The sequence below is a fragment of the Aulostomus chinensis genome, chromosome 19, assembly GCF_037954235.1.
Source record: "Aulostomus chinensis isolate RoL2024-O1b breed Wild chromosome 19, RoL_Achi_v1.0, whole genome shotgun sequence".
NCBI lineage: Eukaryota > Metazoa > Chordata > Actinopteri > Syngnathiformes > Aulostomidae > Aulostomus > Aulostomus chinensis.
In genome coordinates, this window is record NC_141338.1 from 24,880,967 (window position 1) to 24,900,870 (window position 19,904).

At 45.6% G+C, this 19,904-nt stretch overlaps 1 protein-coding gene across 3 annotated transcripts in view; it reads left to right on the forward strand.

Annotated features, from left to right (window-relative positions):
• Positions 1-19,904, forward strand: part of dcc (DCC netrin 1 receptor) — a 330,071-nt gene that overhangs the window by 80,038 nt on the left and 230,129 nt on the right. For all 3 annotated transcript variants that reach the window (XM_086186581.1, XM_086186582.1, XM_086186583.1), the window contains exons 3-5: positions 13,325-13,612; positions 17,423-17,573; positions 19,219-19,355. In XM_086186581.1, coding sequence (XP_086042707.1) covers positions 13,325-13,612; positions 17,423-17,573; positions 19,219-19,355 — 576 coding nt within the window. The remainder of the gene's footprint in view (positions 1-13,324; positions 13,613-17,422; positions 17,574-19,218; positions 19,356-19,904) is intronic.

Consider the following 19,904-nt stretch of genomic DNA (forward strand, 5'->3'; position numbering starts at 1 on the left):
AAATGTGGAGATGGCCAAAATGCTAAACTTGATGTTAAACTTGAACGTGATTGGTTTATTGAACCAGCTGACTGGCTGATAGTGTCTTGCACCATGTGATGCAGTCTGGCGACACCAGCAATGAACGGAGAGGTACGCTGGCACAATCTAACAAAACACATTTAATACCATTATGGGGTAACCCGGTGGAGCAGTGGTCCTCCCTGTGTCCCCCCAGCAAGAAGGTTGTGGGTGGAGCCCCGGCTGCAGCACGGGGTCTTTCTGGGTGAGTCTCCATGTTCTCCCTGTTCCTGCTGGGTTCTCTCTGGTACTCCAGCTTCCTCCACAGTCCAAAGACATCAAGAGGGACCAGGTTAATCCAGACTCTAAATTGACCGTAGGCGTGGCTGGGAGAGCCAATGGTTGTCTGTCTCTATGTGTTGGCCCTGCCATGGACTGGTGATCAAGAAAGACTTACACACGTTTCTTTACATTTTGATTATATGTCAGTGAGAGCTTCAGATGATTTGAGTGCATCAAAACCTCCTCCATGTGAATCAAAATTCCCTCACAGAGTAAATCTCTCCTGCCAAATCGGAGATGGGCTTCAGCTCCTCGTCCTTCTCTTTTTTAAGGTCGTTACCTCTGTGAAAACGTCACAGCAGGATTCAGTCTTATTTCAAGGTTCAATTCATTTTTCACAATCTTGTTTGCTGAGAAGACAAGGAGGAGAGGAGACAAGGACAAGAGGAGGGGAAAGGAGGGTCCACAAGGAGGAGAGGAGACAAGGAGGAGAGTAGACAAGGAGGAGAGGAGACAAGGACAAGAGGAGGGGAAATGAGGGTCCACAAGGAGGAGAGGAGACAAGGACAAGAAGGGGGGAAAGGAGGGTCCACAAGGAGGAGAGGAGACAAGGACACGAGGAGACAAGGAGAAGAGGAGGGGAAAGGAGAGTCCACAAGGAGGAGAGGAGACAAGGATGCGAGGAGACAAGGACGAGAGGAGGGGAAAGGAAGGTCCACAAGGAGGAGAGGAGACAAGGACACGAGGAGACAAGGAGAAGAGGAGGGGAAAGGAGAGTCCACAAGGAGGAGAGGAGACAAGGATGCGAGGAGACAAGGACGAGAGGAGGGGAAAGGAAGGTCCACAAGGAGGAGAGGAGACAGGGATGCGAGAATACAAGGAGGAGAGTCGACATTAGGAGAGGAGACAAGGAGGAGAGGAGGGGATTTCCCTCCTTTTCCTCATTCAGATTAATCTGTCTATGACACCTTGACCTGTCCTTGATGGTTACAGTGGTGACCCACATGAAGATGTATGCACACACACACACACACACACACACACACACTCAACTGCTCAGCTTCCATCATTTATTTTATTGTTCATATTTATTTAATAGAAGCAAAGTAAATCACCTGTAATGTAATTCAGTAAATGGAATGTGGCTTAAGATCAATGGAGTTTTATGGAAGGCATTAATGGAGGCGCCGCGGCTGAAGAGCGTCAGTGGAGGCTGGCCGGCACAGCACGGGCGCGTACGCTGCACCACAGCTGCCCACAGTCTCACAAAGTCAATGATTTACGACCCAGGAACCGTATCACGGTGCAGCTACGGCGATCCTGAGTGGCTCCGTGTCACCGAAAAGTTGTTTATTTGTATCTGTTTGCCATTATCCAAATGCACATAATAATCCACACAGGAGGAGCCTGACTTCCAGGGGGAGGGAATGTCTGCTGTCCTATGCTGGGAGCTGTCCATGTGAGAGTACAAATACTGACGTATTTCTCTTGTTTTCTGGCCCTTTGACTGGGTTTTGGTTCTAAACTCTGCACTTTTACTGGTACCATCCAAATGGCACCATCATACAAGATGCTTTTCTCTCAACTTTCTTGATTTTCAACCATCTGAACCAAGACAGTCACATCCACTGTCACAAGTTCATGCACACACACACAGAACAAGTTGTTGGTCTTTCTGCTTGAGACACTTTGTGTGGAGAGACTGCTGGGGAGCACTGGAGACCAGCTTGGCATCCACAGTGTCTACCTTCAGGTGCAGAACAGGCTAGGGTTTCACAACCAAACCACAGACTGGAGATGTGAGCTCTGCCTTCAGCTACGTCAGGCAGTGTCCCCTGGTTTCACCTCATCATCAGACTTCCAATTCAATGTTTGACCATCGTTTCATTTCCATGCCGTCACTGCACAACCAAAAATGTCCCCGCAGTCCAGTCAGTGCAGTGGTTTTATTGCCAACACAAACACACCAGCTAGCAAGGTCGCTAGCAAGCCAGCTTGCATGTTCGTGGGCCAGAAAGAGCCACATGTGCATGCCTGAATATTCTGTAAGCTTGGGTGGAGCACTGAGGCATTTGGTTAGAACAGCAGTTCGAACAGAGGAATGGAGTCATGGGACTCCACCGGCATCGAGAAAGTAGACATACTCTTACTTGAAGTATGTCTACTTCAGCCACTTCATGCGGTACGCATATCACACACAGACAGATTACTGTTAAAGCCAGATGTAGTGGTTCATTGCTGACGCATCTGTACTGGGGCCCAACCAATATGGATTTTTGAGGTTGATGCCGATTTTGATATTAGGCAATACAAAATTCTAACAAACCAAAATTCCGATTACTGATATGTCGGACGATTAAGTTTTTTACATTTTTCATATAAAAAAAGACAAAATACCTGCTTTTGATGGCTTCAATATAGATACAAACATTACTGATTATATTTAAGTGGCGCTCATCTGTAGTGGTCAGAGTTTGGACTCATTTTTACCAGTGCAACTCTGTGATTGTGGAAGCACACAAAACGATATTGCTGCAGATGGGAAAGGTCAAAATGAAATCAAAACAAATCCGGCAGGTTTCATGCTGAGAGGCACAGCTAAACGTGGTCAGGTGCCCAGAACTGCAAGCGGTATCGAAATACCATCAACGACACACACACACACACACACACACACACACACACACACACACACACACACACACACACACACACACTGTAGTGCACAAAATCCCTGCGTGACATCATACAGTGTCATTATTCCGATGGAAAGTTGTTCCATGGAGTATGAAGCACAGTTTTTGGGCTTCCTGGTAGGAGGGAACACTCGTGGGCACGTTTTACGGGTCACACAGGAGAATAGAGCAGGGACGCCAGAGACGTCTGCCAGTCGAGCCTTCCAGTTTAACCTCTGCTCACTTGTTTGTTTTGGTCTGCAGTCGATTCATCACATGATGGATGTCATCCTGTGGTTAACTGGCTTCAATTGCCCTCGCCTCCTGTATCCAGGTCTTCCTGTGCATCCATGGTTGCGGTTTGGTGGATAAAACATTCAAACATTCTAAAATATGCCGCAGTTTGCTAAAGTTTGACGAACACACACATTTAATCTTGACTAAAGCCAGACTCCCGCGATTATGATTTCCTTAAACTAAGAAAAAGCTAACATGACTCCCAAGTTTTTGTTGTATAAAAATAAAAAAAATATGATGTTGACAACAATGACTTGAACCAACATGGATTTTGATGGCAGCATTAAAGCAAACTCACAAAGAAACTTGCTGACAGAGAGAACACCAGCGATACACAATACATTACAAGGCAAAATGCTAATGAGCAGCAGAGGCTTAAAAATTCAATTAGCACTCTGTGTGTGTGTGTGTGTGTGTGTGTGTGTGTGTGTGTGTACGCGCGCATTCCGAGTGACTGTAAACTGGGAATTAATTAGAAACACAGAGAGTGGGTGAGTGAGCGATGTGAGGCTGAGGAGAGAAAAAGGACAGAATGAAGACAGACAAAAGGCAGGCAGAGACAGCAAGAGAGAGAGAGAGAGAGAGAGAGAGAGAGCGAGTGAGCAGAGGAAGAACTTGTGAGGAAGAAAGAAATGAATTCTGCACAGACTGAGGAAAAAGATGCAATAAAATGTAGTTCAAAGAGAAATTGAGAGTCTTACTTAAAAATACTTAAAGTGCTAACATGCGATTAACAGCATCTTTTCTTTGAGACTTTTATGATTCTTCGTTCCATGGCTCACTATTATTGTCCACATAATCTTGTTGGAGCGGGATGACGGTGCAAGTGACAATCCAGCGATGCAGGCTGACATTTCATATCTTCAGTGCTTGAATGTCACTCGACAACCTTAATGCTAACATGCCGTTAACTCTGTTGAGTGGAACGAGAACACAATGACTTCGAGAGATGGGCTCACAGGCAGGTCAGCAAAATATATGCAATTTTTTCATCTTTTATGGAAGATTTATTTCTGAAATACACGTCTGAGACGCGTGGTAGGTTTCTGCCTCACTTTTGGTGCCACACAATAATCAGTTCATTCGGTGAACAGTCTTTTGGTTCTTTACCCCTCTATTTGTTGCAGCAATAAAAACCTGAAGATGATTAGACTCTGACTGGTAACGGTAACCTTGAGCTGAGGATCTGACCCTTGACTTGGCTTGGTTACGCGTCACGGTCCACAGAGTTGGAACCACGTCTGCACAGCAGGGATCGACCGCCCAGCTTTCATTGCAGTCCACTGTTTGAACGACGCACCACCCAACTGCCTCTGTCATGGCTCCATTTTCAGGGCTAGGACACGCATGTACACGTGAAACAACAGTGTTTCATCTACACAATCAGTTGTCACAACCTAAAATGATTGCTGTGGGTGAAAAGGGGACTGTTTTTTGCAATTTCATTCATAGAAACTATTAAGATGTTAAATAAAGGCTCTGAGAATTGTTTGTTTTGGGGCCTTGAAACTGATTGAAATCACCTTGAATTTTAATCTTGAAAAGCAGAACGAAGCTCAATGTGTTCATCATTTGATTTATTAGATATTTATTGTGAGATCATTGCTCACACATGGAACAGAGCCCTGCGACTGCGGTCTGGATCAGACTGAACATCAGCACCAGTTGTTTATGGAATATGATCCAGGAACCTGTTGATGTTGAACATGAGAGGAGAGAGAGAGAGAGAGAGAGCGACAGCGAGGAGAAATAGGTCAACCTATCAGTATGTGCAGAGGTGGATTGATTGGCTAAGAGGAGCATTGAAGAGACAAGTGGACAGTGAACATGCCTTCACTTCAACTTCCTGTCTGCGCTTTCAAACCTGCAGTTATTCTGGTGGCAACGGCTGTTGTTTTTATCCTCATTAGACAAACAAATCAAATAATTCAGATGGATAATAACATGCAAATCACCACCAACAGACGAGGGCAGCGGAGGGATTTTGGATCTGCTCCTGCTCTGAATCTTCGCCTCGGGAACAATTATCATCTACTTCTGTGAGTTGAACTTCGGCCCTCGTCATCGCTGTTAATTGGGATGCGTCCAAGCCCTGCAAGAGTTGACAGCTAATTGGGGATGAGTCGACTGAAGGCTATTCAGTTTCTCTTCGACTTGTATTCAGGATTATAAAACCAGCACTGTGAACTTGAGACGCCTCAGCCCAGCAGTGGTGCCTCCAAACATGTTTGACTGCTGGGGGCCACTGGAAATCTTTGGGTGGTGGCGCAATGAAACTGAACGCCAAAGCTGAATTTCGGAATTCGGTCATGTTGTGTTAGTTGTTGTTTTGGTTGAACAAATTACTCACATTTTCAACTATTGATCGCTTTTTTAAAATTTAAAAAAGCCCGTCACCCCTGATTCTTGGGAGGATGGATGGAAGAGTTCAAGTGAGGCGGTGCTACGTTGTGCTCTTTCAGACTTTATTCTGTTTTAATGAGACGTGTGAAAATGTGACTTGAACCTCGGCCAATTATGTCATGAAGCCAGCCACTGACGCCTTGACTTGATAACCCTTTCGAATCATTTGATAAACATGAGCACTGGGTTGGGCGGCCCGGTGGAGCAGTGGTCCTCACTGTGGCCCCCCAGCAAGAAGGTTGTGGGTGGAGCCCCGGCTGCAGCACGGGGTCTTTCTGGGTGAGTCTCCATGTTCTCCCTGTTCCTGCTGGGTTCTCTCTGGTACTCCAGCTTCCTCCACAGTCCAAAGACATCAAGAGGGACCAGGTTAATCCAGACTCTAAATTGACCGTAGGCGTGGCTGGGAGAGCCAATGGTTGTCTGTCTCTATGTGTTGGCCCTGCCATGGACTGGTGACCTGTCCAGGGGGAAGGCTGCTGGGATAGGCTCCACCCCCACCACCCTGAACAGGAGAAGAGGGGGAAGATGGAGGGATGGATGATGGATGGGTGGATGGATGGAGGGGTGGATGGGTGGGTGGATGGAGGGGTGGATGAATGGATGGGTGGGTGGATTGATGGATGGAGGGGTGGGTGGATGGATGGATGGAGAGGTGGGTGGATGGAGGGATGAATGGAGGGGTGGGTGGGTGGATGGATGGGTGGATGATGGAGCAGTGGACTGAAATGATCGCTGTGTTGGGATCTCATCTGTTTATTTCCATGTAAAAGGATCAACCAGAGAGAAGTTCTCGTGTGATCGACTCTCACACAGCAGACATGAGGCTGATCCGTGTTGCCATGGACACAGAGACATTTTGACCCTCGCTGGCTGCTGGTTCCTCACCTCTGCGCTGTAGAGAGCCTCTTTACCCATCTGACCTTTTACAAAACATGAACCGGTCACATTGCTGTTAAGTCTTATAGGTTTTAGGGTTTTTTCATTTGTTTTAAGTTTGTTAGCTGCAGTTTAGGGTAGGTAATTTGCCCTGAATGATATCGAAGCCAACACAGTGCCATTACAAGTGACACAAAGGTTGTGTGTGTGTGTGTGTGTGTGTGTGTGTGTAGCTGTAGGCAGCAATATGATCCACACATGAATAGACAGCAGAAGAGCTTATGTAAGAGCCACAATCCAAATTCACATCAGCGTTCCCTGTCGCCTCCATTCTGTGTGATGTCACAGTGGCTTAAATCTTTGCCACTGTGACATCACACAAACCTGCCTCCAGCAGCTTGCCCCGAGAGTCGGGAGAAAGTTAGTGTTCCTGTTAAAGTTCTCAGGCTGTTGCTGTTTTGCCAATCATGATAAGATGAAGAAATCAGAAACTGAGTCAAACCAGCGTGTACAAGAGGAGGTGTGTCAAAACCAAAGGCTCTACATCAGAAAGAAAATCAATGCAAGACACACACACAGGACTCATGTAGCAGGTTTGTGATATATATATATATATATATATATATATATATATATATATATATATATATATATATATAGATATGTATATATATAGATATGTATTTATATATGTATATATGTGTGTGTGTATATATATATTTATATATGTATATGTGTGTGTGTGTGTGTGTGTATATGTATATATATGTATATGTATGTGTGTATATGTATATATATACACATATGGGTTAGGGTTATATATATATATATATATATATATATATATATATACACACACACACACATATATATGTATCGAGAGAGAGAGAGATCTCTATATATTTAGATAGATAGATATATGTGTGTGTGTGTATATATATATATATATATATATATATATACACATATATATGTATTGAGAGACAGATCTATATATATATATATAGATAGATAGATTTATATATGTGTGTGTATATATATATACATACCTATATATATATATATACACACACATATATATGTATTGAGAGACAGATCTATATATATATATATATATATATATATATACACACATATATATGTATTGAGAGACAGATCTATATATATATATATATATATATATATATATATATACACACACATATATATGTATTGAGAGACAGATCTATATATATATATATATATATATATATATATATACACACATATATATGTATTGAGAGACAGATCTATATATATATAGATAGATAGATTTATATATGTGTGTGTGTATATATATATATATATATATATATATACACATATATATGTATTGAGAGACAGATCTATATATATATATATATAGATAGATAGATTTATATATGTGTGTGTGTATATATATATATATATATATACACACACACACATTTATTGTAAAAGCACAGCAGCCAAAATCAGAACTTGTTGCTCTGCCAGCGTCAGATAAAACTCTTTGAAAATGATTCCCAGGCACAGTTCCTGAGGTTTGTAGACTCAAACAAAATGCTTTGTTGCACTCTAAGAATCTGTCTAATTGGATTGTCATAGTTGAAAGGACACAAAAAGTAAATGAGGAAATAAATGACATTCCCATCGCTCAAGGGTTCTACCTGGGTGTCTTTGACACCCAACTCTTGTCCAGTGTTGCAGGGGCATTCAGAGGTTTCTCACGGTAATATTTCTTGGGTTCATGTGCAGCATTGATTCACCCACACATTTTTCCAGCTCAAACTGGTCACATACATACGACTTGACCAGGGGACAGAAGGGCTCCTCTAGCAGGTCTGGAGCCAGCGTGGAGTGACTCGAGGTGAAAACACAGCAGGTCAAAACATGCGCCTCTGCTGCTCTCTGTGAGCCACCGTCAGTGCGCTGCTCCAGCTTTGCTTCACTGTTCTCTTATCCAGCAGCGGTGCATCCTGAAAAATATCAAACACAGCTGTTTTGTCCATAGCAGCTCTTCCTCTGTTGCAGCTGGCTGTGGTCATCCCTGAGTAAGGCTGTGGACAGACTGTTGCTGAGCTCAAGTGATATCTTGAGCTACTGTATAAAGCCACAATCAATAGAAAGACTTGTCTTCTCTGCAGCGTAACGCTTCCTATTGGTGTGGGAGCATCACCTGACACCTCTGTCACGGGTCTTATGACAAGCCATGACACTGCAGCAACTTTGTGTTTTTATCTTGAGGCAGTAGGACTTGGGAGGGGGCAAATCTTTTTGAACACAAGGTTACAACACACACAAAAATAGCATTTAAGAGCAAGTTAACCCCTGATAAATGACTGCGTAAGAGCGTTGGATGGCTTTGTCGGTTGGGTTATGCCAGACAGGGCTCTCTGTCTTCTGGTCACTTCCAGGTGGAACGATAAGCAATTTGGGCTTTTGCCTCTTATTTTTCTACAGGGTATAAATGAAGTTCCGTTTACTCTACGGTGGGAGGGTGGGGGCAGAAAGAACTACAGAGGGGGCAAAGTCTCAAGCCATATCACGGCGCCAGGTACATGCTGTGCTTTTGAGCTCCAGAAGGCGTTTGGAAACTGTAGCTTGTGTGGACACTTCCACTCTGCTCAGTCCATAAAACCTTTTTTATTGAAAGACTGCTGGCAAGTCATGAACACCAACACTGTCACGTAGAACCCTGGGATATCATTCATTTCTGCTACTTGCTGCTAGCGCCACCACTGCTGTACACACAGTCCACACTCCCTGCTCCTGCGAACATCACTGTCAGGCATGTAATCCGGGGTGTCGGGCTGGTGTGGAAGTGGGGGAAGCAGGTTGCTAGCAGTCTCATGTTTGTGTGCAATCAGAACCCACTGCACAAGCAGTGATGTGAAAGGAGCATTGCAAGGATTCAGGCAGAGTCATGGGGAAGTTATTTCCGGGGAAATTGTCTGAGGGAGAGTTTATACAGTGAGAGGGTCATTTTTGTACCTGTTTTTATTTTGTATTTGCCAGTCGTGTTGGCCCCCTGTGAGGTGCACTTCTGCGTATGGATGTGAACATCTTGCACTGGCTTCAATGTAGGAATGTGGGTGTTACTGCTGTCATGGAAGCAGGTCTTTCTCATGTGGTCTGCTGTTAGAAACTGTCAGATTGCATCACTATGGCAACAGCACGATCTAGACTCATAACTGGTTAATATGCTGTATGACACAGTTATGTAAATCACAAAAAATGTATAAAATAAGTTATTTTACATAAAACATGAATTTGGAATAAATACAATTATTGACCTACCTCATTATGAATGATAATTATGAACCCATATACACACATGCTCGTATTACAACCACCATGAACAACCTCTGGAAACCAGGTGTTGATAGGTTTTTCACATCTGGAGGTTGGGCGGAACGTCTGCCACGTGACTATTGGTGAGTCAGTCAAGGAAGGGTTTCATTGTTAACTTGTATTTTACATTAACAACATAGACTGCATAGGTATGACACTTGTGTAGTTTGTCCCTTCATAGACACCGTAGTGACCAAACAGTATAAGCAGACATTTGGACTTTGAATTCATGGTTATCTGATGACACAACCAACATTCAACCAAATATCCTTTTAGTCTCCTATAGTTGAGCTCTGTTGGTGGCTAGTCAAGTCTAGTCAAGTCTAGTCAAGTCGGGTCAGGTTTATTTGTGTGGCACCAAACCCCAACCAAAGTTCTGTCCTGACTCTGTCCAAGTAGAGCAGGTCCAGCACCTCCCTCCTTCAATGAACCTCCACCCAACAATTCTCCATCAGCAGCACATCCTGCAACAGCAGCCACCAGAACCTTCCTTTACCAGCAGGAAGGTGGAGCAGATCCAGGATCAGTGGAGAGCAGGAGAGCAGGACAGAGACAAAGACAGAGAATGGAGGAGGACAGAGAGACAGAAGGAAAGAGAGGGACAGAGATAAAGAGAGAGAAAGGAAGAGAGACTGATGGACAGAGACAAAGACAGAGAATGGAGGAAGACAGAGAGACAGAAGGAGAGAGAGGGACAGAGATAAAGAGAGAGAAAGGAAGAGAGACTGATGGACAGAGACAAAGACAGAATGGAGGAAGACAGAGAGACAGAAGGAGAGAGAGGGACGGAGATAAAGAGAGAGAGAAAGGAGGAGAGACTGATGGACAGAGAAAGACAGAGAATGGAGGAAGACAGAGAGACAGAAGGAAAGAGAGGGACAGAGATAAAGAGGGAGAGAAAGGAGGAGAGACTGATGGACAAACAGGGACGTGAGCAGGTGGAGCTGCGGGTGGCAGCTGGAGCCTCTTCAGGTCTGGAGCCTCCTCCAGCAGCACCAGGATCTGGGATGAGGGGAGAAGAAGAGGAGTTGGTAACACATATGAGGAGGAGAGAGAAGCCCAGTGCATCATGGGAGATCCCAGCAGTCTGAGCCTGTAGCAGCAGATCTAAGGGCCAGCCTAAGCAGTCCTGACTATAAGCCTGATCAACAAGGAGGTCTTAAGTCTGCTCTTAAACCTAGAGAGGGGGTCTGGGTCCTGGACTGAGACTGGGAGACGGTTCCACAGGAGGGGGGCCTGATAGCTGAAGGCTCTGGCTCCATTCTACTGTTAGAACTCTAGGAACCAGCAGGAACCCTGCATCCTGGGAGTGAAGGGTTCTAGCTGGATCATAGGGGACTAGGAGCTCTGTCAGGGATGAAGGAGCCTGATAGCTGAAGGCTCTGGCTCCATTCTACTGTTAGAACTCTAGGAACCAGCAGGAACCCTGCATCCTGGGAGTGAAGGGTTCAAGCTGGATCATTGGGGACTAGGAGCTCTGTCAGGGATGAAGGAGCCTGATAGCTGAAGGCTCTGGCTCCATTGTACTGTTAGAACTCTAGGAACCAGCTAGAACCCTGCATCCTGGGAGTGAAGGGTTCTAGCTGGGTCCCTGCTGGGGTTATTGGGGCTCTGCATACTGGAACTATCTCCAGGAATTAAAAGGGACTTCTTGCAGTCTTTAATGAGACATGCTGATATGCAACCAGCAGAGATGCTGCATGGAGGAACTTAATGGGAACCCGTCCACACAACTCTGAAGATCAGTAGATGATAGTTGTCCATCTAACTCCTGAGTCAAAGGCTTCAAAAAGGCAGGCAAGAGTTCATTTTTTTAAATTGTCTGGAGTTGAAGTGTTCACATTCAAAGTTAACAACTCAGTCATAAGATCTCAGAGCACCATCAACAGAGAATGAAATAAGCTTCTTGTCTCTCAGTTGCTGACATTCCAGCAGATGATGGTTAACCTGCCCAGAGGCCCCGGCACAAAGACACGAGCTTTGGCTGAAAGTCTTTCAGTGTCTGAGCAGAGTGAAACTGTCAGCAGGGCCGTGTGTGTTCATGTGGCTCCAGGCTCTTTGTTGAAGTAAATGTGATCAGACAGGAAACGGCGTGTGTCCTAAACACAGCAGGCTGGACACTGTGCATCCGTGCTGGATGACCTGTCGCTGTGTCCCTGTCTGACTTTCATCTGTCCTCCTGCTGTTCCGAGTCCACCTCGCTCTCTTCAGCACATCAGCACCTGCCGTGTCTCCCCTCTCTTGCTGTTCCAGTTTTGTCTTCATAATTCTCCTCATCTTGTCGACCTTAAAAACCGTTACTGTCAGTTCACCTTTGATGTCTCTGCTGTGTCTTTCCTTTTGAACACAGAAGCACGGTTGCTAAGAACAGCAGCTCAAGCAGCCGTGTCATAAGTGACCAAAGCCAAAGTCTATGCATTAGGAAAATCAGAATCAGAAATCCTTTATCGATCCCTTGGGGGAAGTTATGGAATTTGAATTTCATCCAAAAAATGTCATCGTCATCTTCCGCTTATTCCTACACATTAAGGGTCGCGGGGGGGCTGGAGCCTATCCCAGCGTCAACGGGCGAGAGGCGGGGTTCACCCTGGACAGGTCGCCAGTCCATCGCAGGGCCAACATCGAGAGACGAACAACCATTCACACTCACATTCATACCTACGGTCAATTTAGAGAATCAATCAGCCTCGTCCCCAAATTGATGTCTTTGGACGGTGGGAGGAAGCCGGAGTACCAGAGAGAACCCACACAGACACAGGGAGAACATGGAGACTCCACACAGAAAGATCCCGCGCCCGAGCCGGGACCCGAACCCGGAACCTTCTTGCTGTGAGGCCACAGTGCTGACCACTGCACCACCGTGCAGCCCCAAAAAATGTTTTGTTCCATTTTTGCACTTAAGTATGCAGCAGGAAAGACGAGCAACAACACCTGAAGGGAGGTGGATGAACAACTGCCGACTGAGTTTGATAGTTGAAGGATAGAGGAACAGCTTCAGAGCTCCAGGATATGGAACCCTGTCCCTCGTTCCAACCACAGACACAAGTACAACGTCAGCTCCATCACAACAAGCCGTCTTTGAGCTGAACATGTCACTGCTCTCTTCGTGTTCCCAGTTATGAGACAATCGTGCAGTGGTCTCCTGTTGAATCTACTGCACAGCTTTTTGGGGGATTCATTCATTTCTTTCATTCGTGACTGAGCTGATTCTAACTAGATTGTATTCAGTGACTTTTTTCTTGGTGTAATCAAGTTATTATTTCCTGAGACAACTGCAACCCTGCAAACCATAAAAATCATTAAAAAAAAGATTCCAAGCAGAGAAAACATTTAGGCACAAGCCAAAGAAAGGATTTATAATATTTGGATGGTGATTTCAGTCAAGACTCATGTTTCCTCCGCCTCTTGTCTCCCTCCAGGTCCACTGAAGGTGGTTGTCCCCACCGAGTCTGTCTCTTCATACCTTGGTGACACCGCCCTGCTGCGCTGCGAGGTCTTGGGTGAACCGACGCCCATCATTCGCTGGCAAAAAAACCGAGAGGATCTCCCACTGACTTTTGATCCCGAGTCCCGAATGGCGGTGCTGCCGTCTGGCTCTCTGCAGGTCAGCCGTGTCCAGCCACCAGACTCAGCCACGTACCGCTGCCTGGCTGACAATCCTGGCAGCACCAGGACAGGGACGGACGCAGAGCTCCGTGTGCTCCCAGGTGAGCCATCTAACAGTGATGCCGGCTCCCAGCCAGGGCCGGAGAGGGACTCTGGAGTTTCATGCCTCAGACCTTTAGATCAGGACCCAAATCACATTTTTAAAACGGTCAGAATTCTCAGCTCAAATCTTCCTGTTTTACAAAGCCTTCTGATCAACTCAGGTCAGTTTCATTCATGTAGAGCTGAATCATCCAGCATCTTAGGACACTCTTCATACAGAGCAGGTCACCAGCACACTCCTCCTGATATTGATTCGAACAATATTCACTCCATCAGCAGCCCTACCTGCCCTCTCTGGACCTGTGGGCTCATGGCTGCTGCTTGGTACTGGATCTGCTTCTCACTCTGAGGGGCGACAAGAAAACGTTTCCCAGTTTGGTGGCGTCATAATTTTATTTAAATTATATAAGGTTGTTGTGGAATGAATGAACTCGAACGGTGGTTTGCAGGCAGAGATCAACACCTGCCTCACCGCGCCATCGTCCTCACCGCTGGTTTCAAACCGTGAGCTCGTTTTAGTAAAAAAACTGCCAGCTTTGGCTCATTTGGCAGCGTCTGTTTCCAGAGCTTCCCTCTTTTTAATTCTTGCCTTCTCTGTGCCACCTTTGCTCTTTCTGTTTTCCATCTTCCAAACACCACTGACTGAGCGCACAGATGTGTTACGTCAGGGTGGAGGCAGAGACAGCCCAGGGACAGGGGTAGCAGCATGTGTCATCAACGCAGTGCCGTGACTGAACACCGCCCCCTCCCCCCCAAAAAGTGGACACCGGCCCTCGCGGCCCAAACATCAGACCGGCCCACCGGGAATTGTCGCCGCTCTCCCGATTCGCCACAGCACGCCTGCTCCCAGCTGCTTGTTTCATTGACATAGGGGCTGATTGATTGACTCTGTCTCCTTTAAAAGGCTGCTGAAATAAAACCTTGACAATTGGAAATAATTCAGTTCATCTAGTATGAAATATTATTTCAACTATTCTTCATGTTAGCACTGTACCAAGACTTGTTACAAAGGAATGCATCAGCAGCACTTCATTTAACTGTGACTCATGCTTTTAGTGCAGTCATCGTTTTGTCAGGTAGTACATTTTGCTCATTTCCTGCCTGTGCTGGATGGCTCATTTTAAAATGAAATGTGATGTGATGAATATATGTACTGATTATAATGAAATGTCTGCAGGCGGAAAGGAAGCAGCTTCTCCTCCGTCTGCGGGGAGTCTTTCAGCTGCTGATGTGCCATCCTCTCCACACGTTTAATTAAATGAGTCTATACACGTCCTCCTCATCACTTTGATTTCAGCTCAGGTTTGCTCACTTCATCTCTGTTTAAACATCTGAAGTGTTCCCTTGCTTGTTCCCTCCGGCGGTGCAACGCAGATCTTCAGCAGGATGATCACATGCACCCTGCAGCTGAAAAAAGCCAAAGCAGATTGTTGTTCACTAAGTTGACTCTCAATAGGCCCATCCAGATTCGTTTGAGTCAACGGGGACGTTTTCATCCCCAGATATTAAGGCTGAGGCTCGGTTCAGGCAGGACACTCTCAGATCACGTCTGTACCTGTCAGACACTTCCATTTTAGAACGTCTGACAAGGACAAAGACAGGAATTGATGACCTTTGAACATGTCTCTCCTAAGTGGGAACACAAGAAATCTGACTTGCATCATTTGTGCAACCGATCATAGCCTCAGAGATGTCATTTACTTAATAAGCTGGAGGAGAGGAAGAAGAAGAAATGAAGAGAAGTACGTTTCCAATCATTTAAAGCTTTTTTTCAAAGCAGACCAGTGACAGTTTCTAACTAGAGAGTTAAATGCTTCAGGAGCACTTGGAAGACCATCAAGGACTCCTAATGGATCCAGCTTGGAGAAGTGTGTGTGTGTGTCTGTGTCTGTGTGTGTCTGTGTGTGTGTGCGCGTGTGCGTGGTTATGGTGAGTCGTTGTCACTCCCTCAGCTGTGTGAAAGCTGTTGTTCAGTTTGACCAGTTTGTTCTTTTCCAGTTTCTGAGGTCACACAATGTGACTTCCTAAAGCAAGAAGCAGCCTACCAGACTAATTTCAGACTAAAGGCTCATTTCTAGGCAGGGACTGACAAAGGTTTACCAGCCCCGTTGCTGTAACATCCTGTCTCTAGAAGGAAATCGTCTAGACCTTCTTTGAGATCCACTCAGCCTGCGGCCGACCCGAGGCGATGGCACCACAACCCACTGCAGAAGTGTGTGTGTTTTATGGCCTCGGGCTTTTGTTTTTTTCGGTTCAATCTAACGATTTTTCCCCAAACATTGACACTGAGGCGTGTCTGTGATTGAAGCAGCCAGTCGTCTGCATGAGTGAATAAGAGCAGTGTGATGGGTTGTTTGTCCATCAGAGCAGCAGCATTTGGCCCCAAAACCCCACATACTCAAAAACTGTTTTACTCTTCCAGATCAAAGGATTACAGAAAGTGGTAATAAGATTAAAACAAATAGAAAAAATACACAAAAACATTATTAAAAGCTACTTGATCCACCAGCGCGGAGTAAATAACACCTAAGGACAACGACTCATCACTCGTGTGAAGGCTCAAGTCAGTCACGATTTCTACGAGAGGGAAACACAAAGGGTTATTTTCTTTGCTCTCTTGTTTTCATCTGATTATGTAACAGGCCAATGTAGTTCGAACCAGAACCTGCAGATAAAGTTTGGAGTGTGTGTGTGTGTGTGTGTGTGTGTGTGTGTGTGTGTGTGTGTGTGTGTGTGTGTGTGTGTGTGTGTCTCACACCCTTTGGTGTCTCCATCTTTATTCCAAAGTACAAAAATCCTACTCCTTTGCTGCTAGACTCAGTTTGTTCCAAACCCGTTCTGAGGACACTGTCAGTTGTTGTAGCAGGACACAACCCAACTGAGGCAGGGTAACTGCAGCACTGCACAGCCACGCTGTTCCTGTAGCTGTCACTCAACATTTTGGGCTTCATAAGAACATCAGCTCTTCCTGATTTACTCTTTCATGAATTAGCCGTTGCCGCATGGCCTCTGGGACTGGAACCTGAGCATGGGTTGTTTTGGGGCACTCAGTAAAAAAACCAACAACAACTGATGCTGCATTTGTTGGCCATCTCTGGTGTTTGCGCTGTCATAAACCCTCTTGACACATACACTCTTTAAAGGGCTTCACTGTGGGTAACCCTTAGAGACACAATGGTCTCAACTGAGCTGCTATTTTCAGCTACGTCTTTACAGCAGGAAAGCTGTGCGCTCGCTGCTGAGTCTGGCCTGATTCTTCCCTGTAACCTAATTTCTTTTGTGTGTATAATTGCTGTGATTAACCATGCAGGGTTTTCAGGAGCCAACACTGAGAAAATCAAATGTTTTGATGTATTTATTTAATTTCTGCCCTTCTGTGCTTGACAGTGAGAACCTGTGTGCGTTTGTGTGTGTGTGTGTGTCTGTGTGAGTGTGTGTGTGTGTGTGTGTGTGTGTGTGTGTGTGAGTGTGTGTGTTTTGTGGGTGCATGCATGCATGTGTGATTTCAATGACTGTCTGATGGGATTACGTTTCTTCAGGTCTGCAGCAAAAGAAAAGCCAGAAGTGTGACACATGCACATTTGGATTTGTTGTGGATTGACACATTTCTGGAACAAAAGAAAATATCAACCTTATGTCAGCATATTGAGGAAAACCTCCTGTTTCAAAATGATGATACTCCTGCACATCAAGTCAGTCTATATTTGTGGCTGGAAGGGTTGAATGTTTTGGTTCACTCTCTCTCTCTCTCTCTCTCTCTCTCTCTCTCTCTCTCTCTCTCTCTCTCTCTCTCCCTCTCTCTCTCTCAGAGCCTGGTGTTAGCAGGAACCTCCAGTTTCTTCAGCATCCATCCAGAGTAACAGCTCAGCTGGGAGCAGATGCCGTGCTGGAATGTTCAGCTTCTGGCTACCCTACTCCAAACATTCAGTGGAGGAGAGGAGAAGAACTGCTCCAGATCTGGTCCGTCTAAGTGACTTTGTAGAACTCTTAAACCTGAGATAACATCCCTCCATCCATCCATCCACCCAGCCATCCACCCAGCCATCCATCCATCCATCCATCACCCTTCCATCCATCCACCCACCCATCCATCCACCCACCCATCCCTCCATCCATCATCCCTCCATCCATCTTCTCCCTCTTCTCTTGTTGAGGGTGTTGAGGGTGGAGCCTATCCCAGCAGCCTTCCCCCTGGACAGGTCACCAGTCCATGGCAGGGCCAACACATAGAGACAGACAACCATTGGCTCTCCTCCACCCACAACCTTCTTGCTGGGGGGCCACAGGGAGGACCACTGCTCCACCAGGCCACCTCAAAGAAATATCAAATAAATCAGATGTTCTGCCAGAAAAGTGCCTCATAATCTTAATGTTGAGCCCTGTTGAATGATGAAACCCCTTCCATCCGTCCTTTTTCTATCCTGCTTATATGTCAAGGGAGGCTATCCCAGCTGAGGGGCTCACCCTTGACGGGTCACCAGTCCGTCGCAGGGAGTGAAGAAACATGGATATTAAATGATGCTTACTTATCCTTTGAAAGATATCTCAGCTGAGGTTTGTTTCAAATGGATCGTGTAGAATTTAAAGGAAAAACTAATTAACCATTTGCATTATTATAAAGTAGGTTATCTCAAGGGCAGCTCGGTGGAGCAGTGGTCAGCACTGTGGCCCCCCAGTAAGAAGGTTGTGGGTGGAGCTGAAAATGAAAAGGACATTTGGTAAAATAAGCCAGGGCTGTTTGGTTATTTTGATAAGCAGCTGTTCAGACGCGCAGCTAATCTGAATAAAACATCCTCTCCAATTGAACATGGTTCCCCCCTCAACGTTATTTTTCAAGGTCACCATGCCTGCATCCTGTGTTTAGCCCAGCTCAACACAACTCTGATTGGCTTGCAGAATAACAAATAAACCAGGGTGTTTTTCTGCTGTAGCAGATCAGCAACAGGTTTAGCTGGAGGTTCTTCCTGTGCTGGCCCAGCTCCACCGGCACGTCGAAGACACTAAAAGCATCCAAACCGAGGGATAGAACCAATGTTTTAGCCTACTGGGATTCTTTTGTCATGTCAGCATACCTTGTGCTTAAGCCTGGCTTTCAAGCTCGCCACCTACTGTACCTGCTGCATACTTATGACTGCGTACTCACAGCATCACTAACATTGGGCATGCATTCACATGCTGATACAGGCTCATGTTATTGATGCAATCTCTGTTGCAAGAAATACTCATAAGAGCATTAAAAATGTATCAGTTCAAGGATGAAATTTGTTCTATAAATATATATAAATATCTATAAAGTATTTCCCCTCAGCTGAGAAATATTTGCTGAAAACTACAATCCCCACATTCCTAACAGGGGAATTACTGAACCTTTTTAAAAGATTCATTTGCATACTTGTTCATAGCTTCAGGTCTTGAGGAGAAGGGGTTGGAGGCCTACAAGGTAGGGAAGCGTGAAGGTACTGAGATAGAAACACATTTTGGCTTTGGTGGTTTTGTGGGATTTCTAGTAGAAATATGAATAAATCACAACAGTTTTATGTGGCTTATCAATGATTCAATATACATGAAATTACTATAAGTGACCTGGCTCTTCCTCTCTCTGCAGGAATAAGAAATACTCTCTGCTGGCAGGAAGCAATCTGCTCATCAGGAGTGTCACTGATGACGACTCTGGCGGTTACAGCTGCACTGCCACCAACAAGAACCACAACATCACTGCCAACGCAGAGCTGAGCGTGCTTGGTGAGTTGTGGTTTTGGGGCCTTCATGCCATTTATGCTGGTACTGCTGAGAAGGGACGGGGACTGAGGGGACAGACAGATGAGGAGGGAGACGGTCTTCATGTACCCTCTGTCTACCTTTGCAGTTCTCAAAGAGGCTTCACACAGTTGCCCGATTCCCCCATTTGTCCACACACTCACACTGATGTTGGAGGCTGCGGTGCAGGGTGCCAGCCCACCCATCAGGAGTAGTTAGGGGTTCAGTATCTTGCTCAACAATGTCTTGATGCATTCACCAGGGGAGGTGAGGATCAAGCCAGCGACCCTTGGTTTGTTAGACTACACCGTAGAGCCACGACACTGTAAATGTAGCAAAACCTCGCCACCAGAAGTGAACAGATCATCTGGGTCTTCAAGCCACATTGTTTTATTGGCAGTAAACATTTTCCAACCTTTCTTCCAGTGGGTTCATGGTCACGGTTACTAGTTTCAGTCCAGTGAAGATGGTACCTTTTAGAGTCAAGCAGAGGATAGCGTTTTATCCAGATTTGCTCACTTCTGGCTCCAGCAA